At 34.5% G+C, this 22,842-nt stretch overlaps 1 protein-coding gene across 1 annotated transcript; it reads left to right on the forward strand.

Annotated features, from left to right (window-relative positions):
* The first annotated feature begins 17,307 nt into the window (after positions 1-17,307).
* LOC141675067 (uncharacterized) lies at positions 17,308-18,610 on the forward strand. Its single transcript, XM_074481780.1, has 2 exons — positions 17,308-18,089; positions 18,398-18,610. Exons 1-2 carry the CDS (start codon positions 17,336-17,338, stop codon positions 18,433-18,435), a joined length of 792 nt encoding a protein of 263 aa, XP_074337881.1. The 5' UTR covers positions 17,308-17,335; the 3' UTR covers positions 18,436-18,610.
* The last annotated feature ends 4,232 nt before the right edge of the window (positions 18,611-22,842 follow it).

Below are 22,842 nucleotides of genomic sequence, written 5' to 3' on the forward strand. Positions count from 1 at the left end.
TCACTATTTGATAGCCATATTTCATTGGTGAAGATTGAAACTATCTTATTATTGGACATCCAATATTGCTTATGATTTTGTTTATTGCCTTGCATTGTTTATTCTATTATTATGTTAGAATTAGATTGTTTTATAAAATTATCGACCAGATTCGTGGTCAGACGAGATTGGTGGTCAAGTTAGGCCAATGTGTGCCTTGGATCCAGTAATTAGAGCAGAGCTGTGTGCCTTGCTAGGGGTTAGTGTGTGACTGATCAGTAGCCTAACCTTGGTTTTTAAAATAAAAATAGAATATCCAATTCTAAATCATTAATCATTGTTCACTTGATACCTTTAACTTTTTTCACTTGATGATCATTATTCTCAGTCTTATCAATATGACTTGCTGAGCTAGTAAGCTCATTTGTACGATGTTGTTTATGTTCTTTTCCAGTTAAGAAGGAACCTGTTGGTAGCGAGGATCCCCAATGCAGTGCGAGAGCTAGGGGTCCAGGTTGATCGAGTTAAGCTAGTTGACAGCTTTTGGAATAGTTTAAGTTTGTGAAGTTTGTAATAATGTTTAGTATTTAGTTGTAAGTTTGAATAGTTGGGATTTGGGCATTTATAATATAAGTGTGTATGTGTGGCTTGTGTGCATACTTTAACCGGTATGGTATGTGGTAGTTGGTAAGTAGGGTCACTACATATTATTATTATCTTTATTATTATTATAAGCAAGTTATAAATAAGGTGTGTATGTGTGGACCCCAAACTTCTGACCCGGGTTTGGAGGGTGCCACAATATCTGTGACATGAATAAAATGATAAAGTATTAGTCATGGATAGCAGAACACGTCCTAATAACAAGACGCGTCAAAAGCATAATATAAAGACATGTAAAAGCATGAACATATGCCAAGGAAAATGTATGCAAATATATGAGGAACACATGTATATATGTCACATGAAGCAAAGACGACGCGTCCTAAACCTACGACCCGTCCTACCTAAGGACACATTGACTGTAACATGGATTATGGAAAAAATATAAGTAACAGGAAAATAACATAAGTTCCAAATGTTAGAATAAGATGCGTCCTAGGACTAAGGCACGTCCAAACCCAGAAATAAGGGTGTGGGAAACGTCTACGAATCATATGTATGGCAAAGACATATGACGCATGCTCCAAATTTTTGGTGAATTGGTACTTTTAGAAATGAGAAGCTAAATTTGTAGCTTTGGGTGCGTCCAAAGATGCATGACACGTCCTCTCTCATATGTACTTACCTCATTCTAAATCAAATTGCTTACCCGTATCAATCTCAATCACTTCTGCGACACTAAGGTCCCTAGCCTTTTCTGAGGCTGTAAGTACATATTTTCCGTTATGAAATTCGCGGAACTTGCAGACAGAACCAACCCGGGCGGACAACGCGCCTACTAGTTTGAGGTTGTCTTCTATGATCATATCCTTGAGATTGAAATACTCCTCAGCATATTTTAAGACTTTCTCCGCTCTTTTCTTCTTTTTACCTTTTAGTTCTTTTTGGGTTCTTTTGTCTAGAAGAAAAGAGAGGAAAAGTAAGTAATACAATGATATGTGGAAAAGAAAGAAGACGCGTCATAACTACAGGACGCGTCCAATGATTGAAACTTACTGGGCTCAAGATTAAAATGGACACGGGCTCACTTTAAATCAAAGATGTAGAAGAAATGCTCCTTCCAGTCTCTTTCATGGCTGATTTTGCCCTCATTGAAACCTTTATTATTCAGCCACTTGTTGACTACAAGGAAATGATAACCTGGGATGGATTTTCTGATACTGTAGAAGAAGCTGAATTTCTTCATTGAGGGCGCATCCAGACCAAGGTTGTGATATATCATATACAAAGCCCAAGTTAGTTTGTAAGAGTTAGGGGATGGTTGCACAGGGGCTACATCGGACCGTCTCAGGATCTTTTTGATAAACGGGTGTAAGGGCGCACCCACGCCTAGAGAGATCAGTTTTGGTATGAGCACCATTCTGGGGATCCTTTGATTCCCAATGTTGATAATGTGTAGCCTCATTGTACGAAGAGGGCGCGCCGAGATGCCCTCCATGTCGTAGTATTTCATGTGCCACTGGATCTCCAAGTCAGTTGCAGTGGAGTCAAGGGCTACACAAGCTAGCTTGATTTCTTTTTTCCTCCGAGCATTTTTCTCTAGTTATGTTAGAGCACCAAGCTTTGTCCAATCATAATCCACTTCAACATCTGAGGGTTCCCAATGTTCTAGGGGAGGATCGGATTTCTGAGGGGACCCAGGATATACATCAGGGTCGGGAACCCTCTTTTCCAATTCACTTATGCTAAGAGGGGACGCGTCCTGAGAAGCAGACGCGTCCTGTGAAGGAGATGTGTCCTCATCTGAATTAATCATGCTTAGGGGCTATTAGATGGTTGTTGGTACAATCTCATCATCAAACCAATCTTTTATGGTTGCCCTAGTATTGAGGATTGGGGTTCTTTTTCGTTTCTTTCCAAGTCTTGCGCTAAGGGGAACATGATCCATCGATTCGGACTCTGAGCTTTCCATGAGTGAGGTTTTTGATTTTAGATATTCGAAAACATGAGTTTCTGCTTCAAGAAAAGAGTTCGTCCTGTAAAATTCAGTGAGTTCTGGTTTGAAAGAGATCGAATGTGGGGAGTAAATCCCAAGGAGTTTATTTAGAACCTTGAATGGATGGAAAGGTGACGAAGAAGATGCGTCCTCCAACTGCAAAAGAAGGAAGAAAAACTTGATGACGCGTCCATGTAAAAAAAGATGAAAAGAAAATAGAAAAAAATGGAAGATATTGGAAACGTATGAGGACGTGTCTTAGGAATCTATCATAGGAGACATGTTACGGTGACACGTCCTAGTAGGGCAATGCCTCTATATGACCTTTGGTTGAAATAACTTAAAAACATGTCTTAAACGAAGAAATATGAGACGCGCCCTTTGAGGATGACGCGTCATAAACTAGCAAAATATGTGGGACATCTAATCGACTATGAGAAATTTGGGGAAAATACAATAAAACCCTAGAAACATATAATTAGAATCAAAGAAGCTAAATATGGTATATTTACAGACACATACACATATACATATAAGAAAACAAAGAACAGTTCATAGAAGCATGAGGTATATGAACACTTTTTTGCTCATTAAATTCGATTTGCTCGGTGAAATTAAGAGATAATGGAAGATTTACATACCTCATAAGTCGGGGGTTGGATTAAGCTAGAGAAATCTAGTAATGGGTGGCTGAATCGTCAGAGCTTTGAACCTATAGCTTAGAAGTGGCGGCGATGGCGGTTTCTTGAGAGAGAAAAGAGCAAAGTGACAATGATGTGATATGATTAGGGTATTTATAGAAAAATAGGTAGATGGCGTGTGCACCAGCTGTCACGCAACGGTCAGTTGTGAATGAAAACCTTGGGCGCGTCTAGATGTTAGGATGCATCCTGATGTTTTGCAGTGGGGTGATCTAAATTTTGCTTATGATTTTATATAAAATTTCAATTTTGTTTACAACTTCAAATGGAATTTGGGGGGTAGTTGTTATACCCAAAATTTGGAATTAGATTGACTCGGGTCAAATGCGGATTAAGTATGGTCAAACCGTTATTGCATTGTAGAAGGTGAGGACGCGTCCAAGCACAGAGGACGCGCCCAATCTAGAGGATATGTTTTATGGGGGATGGTCTGATAATAAGAAAGCTTGGGAGCACATGATTAGGGTAGAACGTGCCCAAACATTGTGGACGCGTCCACCATGGTGAAAGTATTTGGCGAATGTGGTCTTTTGACAATGGAAGCTGCAGGACGCACTCGTCCTACTTGGGACACGTCCTGTCATTGTGGCATGCTGTAAGAAGTGGTTGTTGAGGAAACAATACATGTTTTATGGAAGTTAGGGTGCTCCTAATATCGTAGGATGCATCCTGTGTTTGGTACTTTTTGAAGAATTCCCTCCTTGAGACGGTCAAGGAGGGGGATGTTCGTGAAAAGCTTGAAGGCCTCCAGGGGTGTGCCTGATGATTAAAGGCCTCCTCCTGTATTCAACGAGTGTCCTCGTTAGGGATGCGGGGTTAATATTAGTGTGTGCTTTGGGAACTCTGTTCTTGTATTCAACGGGTGTCCTCGTTGGAGAACTTTGGAGTCATCCTGCACTTTGCACCCAAGAGCTTGGGATCACTTATCCTGTTATCTGGTGGGTTATCCATATTCGGGGGACAGTGATGCGTCCGACACTTGGTGTGAACCGTGGCTACACCTACGTCCGTTAATCAAGGGAGATAGTTATAGCGGAGTGTTATCCTTGCGCAGGGAAATACACTATCCGTGAAGTCCTACGATTACGGATGAGCCTTGGGCCTTCGCGATTGGGCCTCATAGTTAGACATTCCTAAAGCTAGCAGAAGACCGACTATGGATGGGCTTCTACCGGGCCTAGGAATAAGAAGTCTAAGCCCATTAGATTTGTTGTTCCACAAGAACTACGTCAGGCTTGATACCTATATAAAGGGTACGTAGGCACATATAAAGGTTACGTAGGAAAAATATAAAGGGTACGTAGGCACATTGAGAGGGGTAAGATTTTGAGAGCTGATAAGGGAGCCACCACCTACTCTGATCAATCTCAGCCTAAAACAACTACAAACCACCACACACCGCTTGATTTTCCGGTGAAGAACCACCGTCATAGATCTAAATTCCGGCGAGAAACCTCAATATTTGTTGTTACCATATTCCTCCGTCAACATTTTCTTCTTTTCTTTTCTATCCTAGATTCGGGAACACAGCATAAAAGCATCTCCAACATTGTTCAACGTATTCATATGTTAGGTAAAATGTCATATACATATTAGATAAAAATTATGTCAATCCAACCATGAGACCTATTAGCAATAATTATTATACATATCATCTATCGTATCTTCTATATTTTTTGATCATGTAGTCATTAGTTAAAATATTTGTGTCATGTACACATGCATACATACTTATATTATATTTTATTTAATACATATGGAATAATTTTTTTATATTATATTTAATATTTTAAGTATAAAAATATTATATTCTTATTAACCAAATTTATTATTATTTTGCATTTATAAAAAAATAGTCATTAAATCCAATATCATAAAATACAATATAACTATATATTTTATAATATATATAACAAATTTATCAATTAATTTTTTTCATATTTAGATGTTTTATATACTTTGAGCTTTAATACTTATTAAATTGCAATTATATTCAACATATTTTCATTAAATTTATATTTTATTAACACTTTTATTACATTAAAATATTTAATAAATTTATTTATAATTTAAAATATTTATATGAGAACCTGATAAATATTAAAAAAAACCATTTTTAAATATAGTCGATCCCACCTTACCCTATTCAACAAAATTTTAGATATGCTAAAGCTAATGTGTTTGGAGATGCTCCCACCTTACCCTTATACTCTGCGGCTATGGAATGTTATTAATTATTTCTTTAAATTTTTGTAATCTAAATATTAGTTATTCAAAAAATTATTAGAGATTTTAATTCTCACTGTTTAATCCACCATGACAAATAATTTTTTAAATAATTTTTATCCCTTCACTATAATTGCATGTGAAACCCATATAAAATTAGAAAATTTAAAGAATATTAGTCCCGTCACATTGGTATTCCTGAAAATAACTATTAGATAAAATCTTAAAATGAATATAGTCATGTGATGTTTAACTTAACCCATATAATAATAAAACTTAACCAATATATTAATAATGATGTGATTACTTTCCTAAATTACAATTTTGGTATTAAATCCTCTAAAACAAACATTTTTAACATACTTTAATCATGCACTCAAATGCACGTAATATGTGTATGAGAGTAAAATTTGACTATTGATTTTTTATGTGATATTTTGTTTATTTGCTATTTCTATTATTATAACTATATGATAACAATTTTTATCATATTTTTCTTTTCATATTTAATGATTCAGTTACTTAAATATTTAAGAATAATTTCAATTACCTTTAAACTGAGGATAGTTACAATAAAACAAATCTGAACACTTGTAGAATTATTAGGGATTTTAACAGCATCTCCAAGGGTAATATCTAAAATTGTTAGTTAAAACATGTTTGACTAAAATTTTATTCAACCTTTAAGCATTTTTACTCGAGTGACATTAGCTATAATCATTAGCTAATTCATAGTATTATTCTTTTAATTAATTTTAAATATATAAATAAAAAATTTTTTTTTTTTTGAAAGGAGTTTAATTAATTATATTTTAAATTACTGGAAATAAAATAATATATTTAATAAAAAGATATTTATTATAATATTATAATATTTTTATATTTATATCAATATTTTAAAGTAAATATTATAAAATAAAAATGAGTAATTATTATGAACATTACTTACATATAAAATAAAATATATGACTAAAATATATATTAATATATTAGAATTTTTCTAAATTTAGTTAACAATAAAATATTTATCACACTTAATATTACATAACATTTTTTTTATTTATAAAAATACAAGGAGTACATCTATACATTTATAAATATAATAATTATGAATATATATACATCATTTTCATATTATAATATTATATATTTAAATCTTAAACATGTTATAAAAAATTATCAATTATAAAATTTAGAATAAAATTTAGGCTAGATTATGGCTGAACAATCAACAAATGTGGGGTGTTTATTTTTGGTTATCTAAATTTATACCTAACAGTCTTACCAAATTACACCTAGAGGGGGGTGAATAGGTGATTATGGCTAACTAGGATTACTTTTAAATTTTACCCGATAATAGCTTACTGAGATTTTACCAACTGAAGCTCAGATGACTAAATGCAATGCAGAAAATAATGTGCAGGAAAGTAAATAGAACACACAAGAATTTTAGCCAGGTTCCACCCCTAAGCCCCTATGGTCTACGTCCTGGTCCGTTACCAACTTGGTAAGAGAATATATTATTGATCAATGAAGGTTACAACTACAAGATATAATAATATATATCCCTTTATCCGAGCTGCTCTAAGTACTATACTACCCCGTAGTACAAACTCCTCTAGCAAGTACCACTAAACCCTTGTTTCCCTAGCCAACTTATCCAGCAACTAATCAATATAATTGAACAATACAAATCAGTGATAAAGTTTACAACTCAAACTATAAACTCTCTTCAATAAAATACGCGTATATATTTAGAGCTCGAGAGTATTTTAGAAACAATAAAGATCAGGAGTTGTATGTGTTCTTGCTTGCAAAATTCCTCAGTCATAAAACTGCAAGAAACCACATATATAACCACACATTAACGTTTGAAACATTCTCAACAACTTACAACGGCTAGAATCCAATTCTACCGTTTAAGATCGTTGGGATGGTTTCCAACGTTCATGTGTATGTTAGATAGAAGAGAAAGAAAGATGTTCAACGTACAGAAAATATCTCTTCTATTTTGTAGAGTATAAAATGTTTTAATGAAGATAGGAGAAAGAGTTTGAAAGAGAAACAAACTCCTATTCTTTAGGAAATCAATTTGAATGATTAAAAATGTTTTATAAATGAGCTCTCTATATATCATGCACGTTTATTATATTAGAGAAGTCCTTACAACTGATATATATATAAAGATCCTATAAAATCTCCATGAAATTCGACTTCCTTGTTGAATCTGGACTGTGCATCTTGGCTTGCTGTTATTCTGACAATCGTGATCATAGCTTGCTGAAATAGATTACTGTCTTATGATAGCTTGCTGTCATGATACTTAAACAGCACTGATATCAAGCTGTTATATCCTGCAAACATTCTCAAATAACAACATGATGGCTTGCTGTGTTGTGATCATCAAAACTAAGGAGTTACAATCTCCCCCTTTTTGATGATTACACACATTTAGGAGAATTATAAAAACTCCCCCTAAATCTATGCATATCTCAAAAACTTATAACATGTTACTGCAATTAATATAAATGACACATATGCATATCCAAATATCCAATCATAACTAACAACCAGCATAAATCATTACATCAAGTCTTAAAAACCAAAAGTCAATTTAAACCAAGTAGCATCATAAACCAAGTAGCAAACCACAGATTAAACATAAGCCAACTAGTCAACAGAAATTCTTAACCATAAGTCAACAGAAGATTGTCTTAATAACCAAACAGAAATAAACATAAGCATCATAAAATAAGTCTCCTAAATTTCTCCCCCTTAAAGCATCAAAAAGATTCAGGTTGAGGGCTGATCAGAATTATAAGATAAAGCATCAAAACACACAAACAAGTAACGACAATAAACAGATAATGACATATCATAATTAAAAAATTACATTAAACACAAAATTGCCATTTTAAATAACCAATCATAGTAAGCTAATATGAAAAATGATAGTAAGCCAACATTACCGAATTTCCAAAGATAGCTTGCCATTATACACTGCACATGCCAAGTTCCCTTCGAATGGTTGAAAATCTTGCTTCGCCAAGGGGTTTTGTAAGGATATCTGCCAATTGATATTCAGTATGTACAAAAACTAATTCAATCTTACCTTTGGCAGCATTATCTCTCAAGAAATGATGACGAACATCAATATGCTTTGTTCTTGAGTGATTAACCGGATTCTTTGATATGTTGATGGTGCTAGTGTTGTCACAATAGATTGGAACTTTGCCACACTTGATTCCAAAATCTCGTAGAGTCTGAATCATCCACAAAATTTGAGAGCAACAACTACCAGCTGCCAAATACTCACCTTCTGCTGTGGATAATGCAACTGAAGTTTGTTTCTTACTTTGCCAAGATACGAGACTTTGTCCTAAATATGTACAAACACCACTTGTGCTCTTTCTATCAGTTTGACAACCTGCATAGTCAGCATCACTATACCCCACAAGATCAAATGTGCTTGTAGTAGGATAAAATAACCCAAGATTAATAGTCCCACTTAAATATCGAAATATTCTTTTAACTGCATTTAAGTGTGATTCCTTAGGTTTAGCTTGAAAACGAGCACAAACACATACACTATACATAATATCTGGCCGAGAAGCAGTAAGATATAAGAGACTACCAATCATACCTCTATACTTCTTGATATCAACATCTTTACCTTTTTCATCCGATGTCAGCTTGCTATTTTGATTCATTGGAGTAGATTTCGGCTTGACATTGTCAAAACCAAATCTGGTCAGCAAATTCTTGACATATTTTGATTGATGCACATAAATTCCATCTTTAGATTGTTTAATTTGGAGCCCCAAGAAATAATTGAGCTCACCCATCATGCTCATGTCAAATTCACTGCTCATACACTTAGAAAACCACTCACACATAGAATCATTAGTGGATCCAAAGATTATATCATCTACATATATCTGGACAATCAAAATATCATTACCATTTTGCTTAGTAAATAAAGTAGGATCAATTTTACCTCGAATGAAGCCATTTTTGATCAAAAACTTACTAAGCCTCTTGTACCAAGCCCTTGGTGCTTGCTTTAAGCCATATAATGCCTTCTTGAGCTTGTAAACATAGTCTGGATGATGTTCATGTTCAAAACCAGGGGGTTGCTTAACATAAACTTCCTCTTCCAGAAATCCATTAAGAAAAGCACTTTTGACGTCCATTTGATGTAGCTTGATCTTCTTGAAGCATGCATAAGCAAGAAGCATCCTAATTGATTCCAATCTAGCTACTGGAGCATAAGTTTGATCAAAGTCAATGCCTTCTTGTTGGTTGTACCCTTGTGCTACGAGCCTTGCTTTATTTCGAGTAACAGTACCAAATTCATCCACTTTATTCTTGAAAATCCATTTTGTACCAATGATTGAAGCATCCTTTGGTGGCTTGACCAGTTCCCAAACATCACATCGTTCGAATTGATTGAGTTCTTCTTGCATAGCCGTGATCTAATTTTCATCTTCAAGTGCTTCTTTGACATTCTTGGGTTCCTCTTAAGCTAAAAATGCAGCATAAGCACAAAAATTTGCAGTGCCTTTTCTTGTCTTGAGACCATCAGAAATATCACCAATAACCAGTTCTGGAGGGTGATTCTTCACTGTCCATGTAGCTTTTGGCAATGAATGCTTTGCAATATCTTCATGTGAAGTCTTCCTTATTTTAGATGGAGGAGCTAAGTCTTCACCATCATAGATTGGCATTTTATCCTTTGCTCTATTTCCTCTAGGACCATCAAGAGTCATCTTTGCCATCTTTACAATTGCATCATCAACTGGAGTAGAAGGTTCTGCTTGCTAATTTCCTGAGGCAGTTTCAATTTCAGCTTGCTGTTTTCCAGAATCAGTCTCTGTTTCAGCTTGCTGTTTTGGAGTAGCCTTCTCTATTTCAGCTTGCTGTTGTCCAGCTTCACCTGCATCATCTTCCTCGTCTCTTGGAAGATCATTGTTAGGTTCTTGAAAAGTAACATCTATAGATTCCTCAATAATATGCTTAGACAAATTATAAACTCTATAGGTTTTACTAATAGAATAACCAAGAAAAATAGCTTCATAAGATTTAGCATCAAATTTACCATCATTACCAATTGTCTTGAGCACAAAACACTTTGAGCCAAAGATTCTGAAGTAACTGATGTTGGGCCTCTTTTTTTTGAGCAATTCATATGGAGTCTTGTCCAAAATAGGTCTTATCAATACTCTATTCAGAACATAGCATGCTGTGTTGACTGCTTCTGCCCAAAAACTTCTAGGTAACTTGCTTTCTTGCAACAAAGTCCTTGCTGTCTCTTGCAGTGACCTATTCTTGCATTCCACCACACCATTTTGTTGTGGAGTCCTTGGAGCCGAGAACTCATGTGATATTCCTCTTTCTTCACAATAAGTAACAAAGTCTTTTTGGAATTCACCACCTCGATCACTCCTTATTCCTACAAGCTTTGTATTGAGCTTATTCTCAAGTAATTTAATTAGTTTCTCAAACTCATTAAAAGCAGCATCTTTAGTTCTAAGAAACAATACCCATGTAAAACGAGAATAATCATCAACAATTACAAAACCATATTGCTTACCTCCTATACTTTTATAAGCTTCTGGACCAAATAAGTCTAAATGTAAAAGTTCTAAGGGTTTAGAAGTAGATACCATTTTCTTTACTTTGTGAGTACTTCTAATTTGCTTGCCTAATTGGCATGCCGAACACACCTCAGTCTTGACATACTTGATTTTGGGTAAACCTCTGACTAGCTTCTTCTTTGAAAGCTTGTTAAGTAAGTCCATGTGAGCATGACCCAATCTTCTATGCCAAACATAAGGATCAATGTCTATTGCAGCAAGACAGCAAGCTGTTTTCTGCAACTCAAAGTCCAAAATATATATATTTCCTTCCCTTCTAGCAACTAAGGGGACTTTGTTAGTACCAATAGTAATAATACACTTATCAATACCAAAGTTAACAGTATGACCATCATCATATAACTGACTTATGCTAAGCAGATTATATTTAAGGCCTTTAACATATTGAACTTTATCAATTGAAATGTGTTTATTACCTATTTTACCTTTTCCAAGAATTTGAAGAGTTTTTCTATCACCAATAGTCACTCTTCCACCCTTTTTCATCTGAAGACTCAAGAATTGTGCTTTGTCTCCACTCATATATCTAGTACATCCGCTATCTAAAATCCATTGAGTTGATTTGACTCAAGCGGCAAGACACATCTACAAAACAAATAAAACAACTCAACCTTTTGGTACCCAAAGTTTGTTGGGTCCGACATGGTTAGCAGATAAAATATATAAAACATGTAAATTAGATTTCTTTATCCATTTTTGGATAAATCTAGGTGATTTAACTTTGCTAGCCTGATGATGGTAAGCTGTCTTTGTTCTGCCATTATGATCATAGTAAGTTGTTTTCTGTTTGTTTCCTCCATGGTATGATTTTTGTCCATTCTGAACTTTGCAATGCTTTTCAAGATGCCCTTTTTTTCCACATCTGTTGCATATCTTCCAAGGCATAGCATAATCATAAGGTATGCCATGTTTTCCTTCATATCTTAGAGCTTTGTCCTTCTTGTTTGCATTCATTCCAATTCCTTCTCTGACCAATGGAATATTTGTGTTGTTCATCATAGATTTCAGACTTTCTTCTCCTTGAACAAACGATCCCATGCCCTTTTTCAGATCCTCAACTTCCTTTGTGAGCAGATCAATCTTTTCAGCTTGCTGACTTATGATTTCAGCTTGCTGAGATGGTTCTTCTGCTTGATTTGAAGGTGTTGCATCTATTGATTCTCTGATTTTGAACAGCTCCAAACATTCATCCCTTGCTTCAATCTCCTTCTTTAACTCTGTGATCTCCATTAACTGAGTCTTGTTTTTTTAGGAGAATTTTGTTGAAGTTTTCCACATGACTAAATTTAGCTTGAAGATCCTTGATTTCAGCCTCTTTGTCAGCTTGTGTAGGTACCTTCTTGTCAATCCAAGTATCTACTTTGCTCATCAAATCTTGAACCATAGTCTTGAGATAATTATTCTTCTCTTTTAGCTTGCTATTTTCAGCTTTAAGAGAATAATATTCACCCATAGATACATTCTTACATTCCTGTATGGTTAGTGGTTCCAAAACAATATTTTCAGAAGATAAATTATATTTACAAGAGTTTACCTCACTCTGATCTTCTTCTGAATCACTTTCTAGGTATCCACTTTCTGAATTTCCTCGAAAGAATCATCATCAAGTCCAACTAGGGCAAGATTGACCATGTCTCCACTTGAATCATCACTGGAAACTGAGTCATCATCACTCCAAGTCATTAGAGCTTTAGCTTTCTTTTTATCCTTGAAGACAGTTTGCTGTTTTGACTTCAATTTATAGCAGTCCCGCTTATAATGGCCTGGCTTTCCACATTCAAAGCATGTCTGATCTTTAGAATCCTTGTTGGGCTTCTTGTTGTTGGAAAATCTGCTTTTATCTCTTTTCAGCTTGTTCTTCTTCTCGATCATCTTTCTGATCTTCCTGGATATTAAAGCTAGTTCTTCGTCTGACTCATCTTCAGATTCAAGTAAGCTATCATTAGTGTGAAGAGCTAATTGCTTCATTTGAGCAACTGGAGCTTGCATAGAACTTGATTGGCTTTCCTTGATTTTGCTTTCAAATTGTTCCAATTCTGCAAAAACAGCCAATTGATCCATAGTATCTATAGTTGGAGAGGATTCTAGAGCTGTTACCTTTGGTTCATAGATAAATGGCACAGCACTAAGTATCTTCATGTTGATTTCCTCTTGTGGGATATTTTGCCAAGCTGCTTTAAGGCATTCAGATTTATCTGGAATCTAGCTTGACTTTCTCCAATAGTTTCTCCATCTTGAAGCTTGAAATTTCCAAACTCATTCATTAGTTTACTCAATTTCACCTTTCTTAAACTCTTGGATCCTTCGTGATACAATTCCAGAGTATCCCATATCTCTTTAGCTGATTTGCATGAAGAGACTTTATCACATTCACTAGGACATAACCCATTCATGAGAGAATTCCTAGCCTTTCCATTGAAGCTGTATTTGATTAGTTCAGCCTCTGTGAGATCATCAACGTCTTTCACTTTGCCTTCTTTGTCCTTGAACTCAAAAGGACCCTTCTGAACAACTCTCAAAGATAGTGGCTCCCTGGATAGATACACTTCCATGCGACCTTTCCACCAGTTATAGTTTTCTGTACCAAGCAAGAGAGGTGCTCGGTAATCTGAGGTTCCTTCGGGATATTTGTCAGCCATTTTGATCGAATACTATTCCTGTTACAGAAAGATTAGTATACCAAAGCTCTGATATCAACTGAAATTACACCTAAAGGGGGGGTGAATAGGTGATTATGGCTAACTAGGATTACTTTTAAATTTTACCCGATAATAGCTTACTGAGATTTTACCAACTGAACTATAATCTGACAATGATAGTAAGCTGGGATGACTAAATGCAATGCAGAAAATAATGTGCAAGAAAGTAAATAGAACACACAAGAATTTTAGCGAGGTTCGACCCCTAAGCCCCTATGGTCTACGTCCTGGTCCCTTACCAACTTGGTAAGAGAATATATTATTGATCAATGAAGGTTACAACTACAAGATACAACAATATATCTCCCTTTATCCCAGCTGCTGATAATGGCTTGCTGAAACCCTGTTTAAGAACCTGCTCTCTAAGTACTATACTACCCCATAGTACAAACTCCTCTAGCAAGTATCACTAAACCCTTGTTTCCCTAGCCAACTTATCCAGCAACTAATCAATACAATTGAACAATACAAATCAGTGATAAAGTTTACAACTCAAACTATAAACTCTCTTCAATAAAATACGCGTATATATTTAGAGCTCGAGAGTATTTTAGAAACAATAAAGATCAGGAGTTGTATGTGTTCTTGCTTGCAAAATTCCTCAGTCATAAAACTGCAAGAAACCACATATATAACCACACATTAACGTTTGAAACATTCTCAACAACTTACAACAGCTAGAATCCAATTCTACCGTTTAAGATCGTTGGGATGGTTTCCAACGTTCATGTGTACGTTAGATAGAAGAGAAAGAAAGATGTTCAACGTACAGAAAATATCTCTTCTATTTTGTAGAGTATAAAACGTTTTAATGAAGATAGGAGAAAGAGTTTGAAAGAGAAACAAACTCCGATTCTTTAGGAAATCAATTCGAATGATTAAAAATGTTTTATAAATGAGCTCTCTATATATCATGCACGTTTATTATATTAGAGAAGTCCTTACAACTGATATATATAAAGATCCTATAAAATCTCCATGAAATTCGACTTCCTTGTTGAATCTGGACTGTGCATCTTGGCTTGCTATTATTCTGACAATCGTGATCATAGCTTGCTGAAATAGATTACTGCCTTATGATAGCTTGCTGTAATGATACTTAAACAGCACTGATATCAAGCTGTTATATCCTGCAAACATTCTCAAATAACAACATGATGACTTGCTGTGTTGTGATCATCAAAACTAAGGAGTTACATATTATACCTAACAGCTGAAACATTGGAGATGCTCTAATCCCTTCTGTTTAATCCACCATGACAAATCATTTTTTAAATAATTTTTATCCCTTCACTATAATGGCATTAGAAAAGGATATAAAATTTAAAAAATATTAGTCAATTCACATGGGTATTCCTGAAAATAACTATTAGATAAAATCTTAAAATGAATATCGTCATGTGATGTTTAACCTAACCCATATTTTAATAAAACTTAACCCATATATTAATAATGATGTGATTACTTTCCTCAATTATAATTTTGGTATTAAATCTTCTAAAACAAACATTTTCTATGTATTTTAATCATGCACTTAAATGCACTTAATATGTGCATATGAGAGTAAAATTTGACATATTCATTTTTTTATGTGATATTGAATTTATTTGCTATTTCTATTATTATAACTTATATGATAACATTTTTATCATATTTTTCTTTTCATATATAATGATTGAGTTACTTAAATATTTATGAATAATTTCAATTACATTTAAACTAAGGATAGTTACAATAAAACAAATCTGAACACTTACTAGAATTTTTTAGTTATCCACAATATCCAAACAAATAATTTTTTAATAACTCATGGCCTATCTAAAGAACATTCGGACTTTCATGTAGCTAGGGGATTCGATTGCAGAAATGATATTGTTGTTGTGTCCAACAGTGCCCATCCTCCATACTTTTCGTGACTTCCAACTTAAATCAATTATTTCTGGTAATTTGATTTCCGGGATATCAGTGGATGAGAAACGGATCCTGTAACTATGCATACAAACTTTATTTGAGTAAATAATTATGGCTTTAACAATTAAAAGGAGAACATTTATTGTGACTGAGTCATATCCTTAAACGGTGACAACACTTACCAGTAGTTTTTGAATGCTTAGTTGAAACTGGATTTATATTAGGCAAGAAAGGACAAGATCTCTTTGCTTTTCTGCTCCCTTGAGCTCTAAAGAACTCTTGTCCTGTGAACGTCAAGATGATATTTAATTATAGACCGTTCAAGTTAACAATGTATAATTAGCAAACAATATTAATATATGATCATTTACTTGGACCTCAGAATGGGTATAATTACCATTGCTTGAAGAAGGCCTTTCCCCTGTTTGTTGCAGAGTTTGAGTTGCTATACCTTTTCTAGCACATACCTTATTCTCCACCCATATCAATTCTTTGATTAGACGGGTTTTTTTGTTTTCTCTTTCATCATCACTGTCAATGACATCAGTGAACACATTCAAAGCTTTATCACCCTCTTCTACAACAGCATGAGTTTCAAAACCTGGCATAATTGTTGGAGTCACTACTTCAATGCCACCTCAGCATGAAGTAGTGCCTCTTCTTCAGTCATCAATGACAGCTTCTCAGCCATCCATTTTTGCCAGCTAGCAACATGTAGTATAGATTTAGTAGATGCTAGTTAGTTATTTTTTCTTAATATAAAATCAATAGCAGTGTATTCATTTTTGTGGTGTGTGTAATTCTACAATATGAAAGTCAGTTAAATAAAAAAACTAGGTTCTTCTCTCTGTTACTAAGGCTTAATCTCCATTAATCAAAAAGCTTCAAGTTCAATATGGTATCAGAGCAGATTTTACAGCGATTACGTATTTGATTTACATTTTTCTGTTTGAAGACGTTGATTTCTGGAATCTCTCTACAATCTCTCTGAATCTCAAAGCAATTCTCGATCTCAAATCATAAAATACGAAAGGTGTTATCTCTTCAACTATGAGCTTCATTTCTTGTGCGTTTTCTGCGATTAGATCTGTTAACAGTTTTAGGTCAAATTGATCTTTGATATTGTTTATCGAGTTGCAATTCTGGATAATTGATTGTTTTTTTTGCGATTGAACTACTTGTATTTCTCTTCGATTCATCATGACTGAGAATAATCGTGTTAAGAGTCCTAATCAAGATCCTTCTAGTGTTTATTTCATTCATCCATCAGACTCGAACTCATCTCAACTTGTTTCGGTAAAATTTAATGGAAATGGATTTAATAATTGGAAGAGATCCGTGTTACTGTCGTTATCAGCAAAGAATAAGCTTACGTTTGTTGATGGATCTATTGATAAACCTGAAGTTACATCTATTGAATTCAAAGCTTGGGAACGCTGTAATGATTTAGTCTGTTCATGGCTCATATTCAATCTCGATGATAACATAGCTAAAAGCGTGTTATTTCTTAAGATTGCTCACGAAATCTGGAATGATCTCAATGAGAGATTTGGCTATACTTCAATGACTCAAGTATATGCTTTAGAACAACAATTAAATGAGTTAACTCAAGGAGCTGATAAGATTTCTGAGTTTTTTACTAAAATGAAGTCTATGTGGGATGCTATGAGTGATGCAAATCCTTTGCCTCAATGTACATGCCTGAAATGCACTTGCCATTTGGAACAAAGAGTACATCAGATGCAGGAGACTCAAAGGATGATTCAGTTTATGATGAAGCTAAATGATGATTACTCTGTAGTGAGAGCTAATATTCTGATGCAAGTTCCTATGCCAAATGTTACTAGTGCATACAGATTGTTTGCACAGGAGGAGAGACATAAAGAGATTGCTCAGATCAAAAATCAATCTGATTCTCTAGCCTTTTATTCTGACAGCAGAAGATTCAATGGTGGAAAGAATATTAAAGCAGCTGGTGTCAACACTCAAAATGGATTTAACTATCCTAAACCTGCAGGAAATTTTGTGAAGAAACCTAACTCTCAGTACTATTGCACTCATTATAAAATTGCTGGTCATAGCAATGACAGGTGTTTTAAACTACATGGTTATCCACCAAATTTTAAAGGTTTTAAAGACAGAAAAGTGGTAGCTAATGTTGCTGCTCAGAGTGATGATTCAAGTCACACTACTGCTGATCAGAATTGTCCCATAACTGTTAGTCAATACAATCAGTTGATGGGACTTTTGCAGAAACAACAGATTTCTGGTGCTAATAATGATCCAGTTAACCATTCATCTCATGCTCTACTAGCAGGTACCTTCTGTTTATCATCTTGTGCATCTGTGGACTGGATCCTAGACAGTGGTGCCACAGACCATATTTGTTCTAAACTGGAGATGTTTACTAATTACAGAGCATGTGATATTTTAAGGCATATCACTGTACCAGATGGTAGGAGGATACAAATTTGTAACACTGGAGATATTATTTTGACTCAGGGCATAGTCTTACATAATGTTCTACATGTTCCAGAATTCAAATTTAATCTCATATCCATTCAAACTTTGTGCAAAGATTTAAATTGCAGTATAGTTTTTGATCATGTTAACTGTTTCATTCAGGACCTTTCACAGAAGTTGCCTCTGAAGCTTCTTGGTAAGCAACAAGGAGGTCTCTACAATGTCAGCATTCCTGAATATCAATCCCATAGTGTATGTTGTTCTACTGTTGATGAAACAAAGTTATGGCATCTACGTTTAGGCCACATTCCATTCTCTCAACTAAAGCTTTTCAATCCTGAATGTGATGGAGTTACTGCTCAAAAGGAAGTCATCTGTCAGATATGTCCAGCTTCAAAGTAATCAAGGCTTTCATTTCCTCAGTCTAGTATTAAAACATTGTCTGTGTTTGAATTGCTTCATTTAGATATATGGGGTCCCTATCAAACTAAGACTCCATCTGGTTGTAATCAGTTTTTAATAATAGTGGATGATTTTAGTCGATTCACCTGGGTTCATCTTATTAAACACAAGTCAGATGTTGTTAATATTTTGAAGAATTTTGCTGCTTATGTCACCACACATTTCAAGACAAATATTAAAGCTTTTCGTTCTGATAATGCAAAAGAATTTTGTGAAGGAGATTTGTAATTGTTTTGTCGGCAAAATGGAATAGTTCAACAAAGAAGTTGTAGCTATACTCCGCAGCAAAACGGGGTGGTGGAGCGCAAACACCGTCACCTGCTTGAGACAGCTCGTGCTTTATCTTTTCAGTCTCGATTGCCTATGACCTACTGGGGGAGTGTTTCTCTGTGCCATATTTCTGGTAAATCGTATGCCCTTAAGAAGTATTAATAATCATACTCCATATTTTAAGCTTTACAACACACTTCCTGATATTAGTGATCTTAAAGTTTTCGGGTGTCTATGTTTCATTTCTACAAATATTGTTCACCGTACCAAATTTGATCAGAGAGCCATACCTGGTGTGTTTATTGGATATCCAGTAAATACAAAAGGGTATAAAGTCCTTGACTTAAACACAAAGAAGATTGTTATTTCTCGTGATGCTGTGTTTCATGAGAAACATTTTCCATACCATTTTCAACCTACAAATGATTCTTTTTCTTCTGACATATATTTGCCTGCCATGACATCTTTTCGAACTGATTCATATGATAATTTCTTTGATTCTCTTGACATTCATGCTAATGATTTTATTTCCCAACCTCCCAATTCTTTTGACAATATTGTTGAGAATTCTCCTGGCTCCAGTACTTCTGATGAGGACTCTACTTTAATTGATCTTAGTGAACTCGATGTTTCTATGCCAATCAGACAGTCCACTAGGATATCTAAGAAACCATCTTACTTAAATGATTTTGTTTGCAATACGTTTGTCCAAGCTGATTCAAGCCCACATTGGTGTAATCTTGTTCAGTATGATAGTTTACCTAGACTACAGAAGTGTTTGATAACCAAAATATGTGATATTCATGAGCCTTCTAGTTATGTCAAAGCCAGTGTTCATCCCCTTTGGGTAGAGGCCATGTCCAAAGAGATTTCAGCTCTAAATACCAACAACACTTGGGAACTAGTTGATCTACCCAAAGGTAAGAAAGCAATTGGATCCAAATGGGTTTTTAAAGTTAAGCTTAAGTCTGATGGTTCTTTAGAGCGTTGCAAAGCTCGATTGGTTGCCAAAGGTTTTAATCAGCGTTACGGGATTGATTACGAAGAAACATTTTCTCCAGTTGTTAAGATGTCTACTATTCGATGTCTAATTGATGTTGCTGCTAGTAAACGTTGGCCATTATATCAACTATATGTGAATAACGCATTCTTACATGGTGACTTAGTTGAAGAAGTGTTCATGAAGGTCCCTGAGGGTGTTCCAAACCCTGATAACAAAGTTTGTAGACTGTGAAAATTAATTTACGGGCTTAAGCAATCCTCTCGTGATTGGTTTACAAAGCTTCTATTTACACTTAAAGCTCAAGGCTTTGTCCAGTCCAAAAATGACTATAGTCTGTTTATCAGACATACTGGTAGTTTAATTTGCTTGGCAGCCGTCTATGTTGATGATATTATTCTTACAGGAACTGATTCTCAGGGTATTACTCATCTTAAACAGCATCTTAACTCTGAGTTTGGAATTAAGGATCTTGGTGTCTTGAACTATTTTTTGGGAATTGAGGTCAGCTATCTCCCTTCGGGTATTTTTCTTAGCCAAAAGAAGTTTACAAATGAGTTGTTAGCTGAGTATCCTTTTTCTGTAAACACTAAAGCTTCCATTCTTTTACCTTCGACTCTTAAGCTTTCAGCTTGGGATGGTGATTTATTACCCAATCCCGAGTTATATCGTTCACTTGTGGGGAAGTTGAATTTTTTGACTCACACTAGGCCTGATTTGGCTTATGCTGTTCAATCTCTTAGTCAGTATATGCAACAGCCCAGACAACCCCATTTAGCTGCTCTTAAACATACCCTTTGTTATGTTAATCATACTATTGGCCAAGGGATTTTGTTAAAAGCTGATGCTAATATTACTCTCCAGGCTCTCAGTGACTCAGGCTGGGCTGCTTGTGTTGATTCTCGCAAGTCCGTTACTGGTTATATTCTTCTTCTTGGTTCTTCCTCTGTCACGTGGAAATCAAAGAAGCAGACAACCATTTCTCGTTCTTCCTCTGAAGCAGAATATCGAGCTATGACATCTGCTACTTCAGAGGTTACTTGGCTTGTCCGTTTGCTGGCTGATTTTGGTGTTCATAATTTAAAACCTGTGACATTGCACTGTGACAATCAACCCGCTATTCATATTGCCAAGAATCCGGTGTTTCATGAACATACGAAACACATAGAGATTAATTGTCACTTTACTCGTGATAAGGTGCTTGAAGGTCTCATCCAACTGACTTATCTTCCCACTACTTCTCAACTTGCTGATTTGTTAACCAAGTCCTTGCCAGCGCCACAGTTTCAGCTTCTTTTGTCCAAGTTAGGTTTCCATGATCTTCATTCTGGACATCCTAACTTGAGGGGGGGTGTTGGAGTCACTACTTCAATGCCACCTCAGCATGAAGTAGTGCCTCTTCTTCAGTCATCAAGGACAGTTCTCAGCCATCCATTTTTGCCAGCTAGCAACAGGTAGTATAGATTTAGTACATGCTAGTTAGTTATTTTTTCTTAATATAAAAACAATAGCAGTGTATTCATTTTTGTGGTGTGTGTAATTCTACAATATGAAAGTCAGTTAAATAAAAAAACTAGGTTCTTCTCTCTGTTACTAAGGCTTAATCTCCATTAATCAAAAAGCTTCAAGTTCAATAATAATTAATTGTTGTTAGTTAGATAAGTATTGTATTTTAACTACAATTAGGAGAAAATAGCGAGGAAGTGTTCCTAAAAATATCAGTTTCCTGTCCAATTTATAATTTGATCAATTTCATTTTTCAAATTTTTCATATAGCTTTTTGGGACTACAAAGAAGATTATATAATCCAATGTCAAAAGAAGAAAGCGAATATGCTGATTTACATGGTCTAGACCATTATTTAATAGCTATAAGAATAGACTAGTGTATGGTGCTTAGATATACGGATATAAGTGCACCTGAAGTTTCTGGCTCAAATGAAGTGTCTTTTTTGTGTGATGCTTGAGAGGTTTCCATTAGTTGAGGTTGATCAGAAGTCATAATTTCTACCGCTACCCTCGCTAGCAATTCTAGTGAAACATTATATGGGATCTCTGCTTCACTTTCACCAATACTGTCCACCTTGTTTATGTCCTTAGCATGAGGTTTAGTATTGTTCTTTTTTTGGGAACCTATCCACAATTAACTTTTATTATAGATGAAATAATAATAATTGAAAAATAACAATTTAAAGAAGATTTAGATGTAGAGTTTTTTTAAATGCAAAGTATATTGGGAGGAAAAAATAAAATATACAGAAACATGATAGTGTAACCCAACACCTCATGGTTTAGGCTTATTCTTAGATTAGATTCTGCAACCGTTCACACTAGGTTAGTAAGAAAAGTGTAATAATAGCTTTCTAAACCTATAGCAACCCCTATTTTTTCATGTTGCCGTATAGTCAAAATGTGTTACCAAAATGACATAGATGATTAAAGATGATTTTTTAATTTAACTAATTAATAATTAACATAGAAATGATATAATAATTGAAATATATTCTTTAATGTAACTCAAAATTATATTTTTTTAAAAGTGATTTTAATAAATTAATTTATGGACTTTTGTAGAAATTAAATATACGCAAAATAACTTATTTTTTAATATTTAATAAATATTAAATTTCTTTTACTTGTTTAAAACTAATTAAATAAATTTCAACAATTATTTTAAAATATTGATTAAATTCTCTAAAAATAATTTTTTAATTAAAAAATCAAAGTATGTAATAAATTTGAGTTTATGAAAATAAATTATCATAAATTAATTATAATAAATATAATGTATGGAATTTAAAAAATATTATAGACTAAAATATTAAAAATATCATTTAAATTATGCAAAATTAAATATATTAGGCCTTGTGGTTGAA

This window comes from Apium graveolens, chromosome 7 (genome assembly GCF_009905375.1).
Source record: "Apium graveolens cultivar Ventura chromosome 7, ASM990537v1, whole genome shotgun sequence".
Classification (NCBI taxonomy): domain Eukaryota; kingdom Viridiplantae; phylum Streptophyta; class Magnoliopsida; order Apiales; family Apiaceae; genus Apium; species Apium graveolens.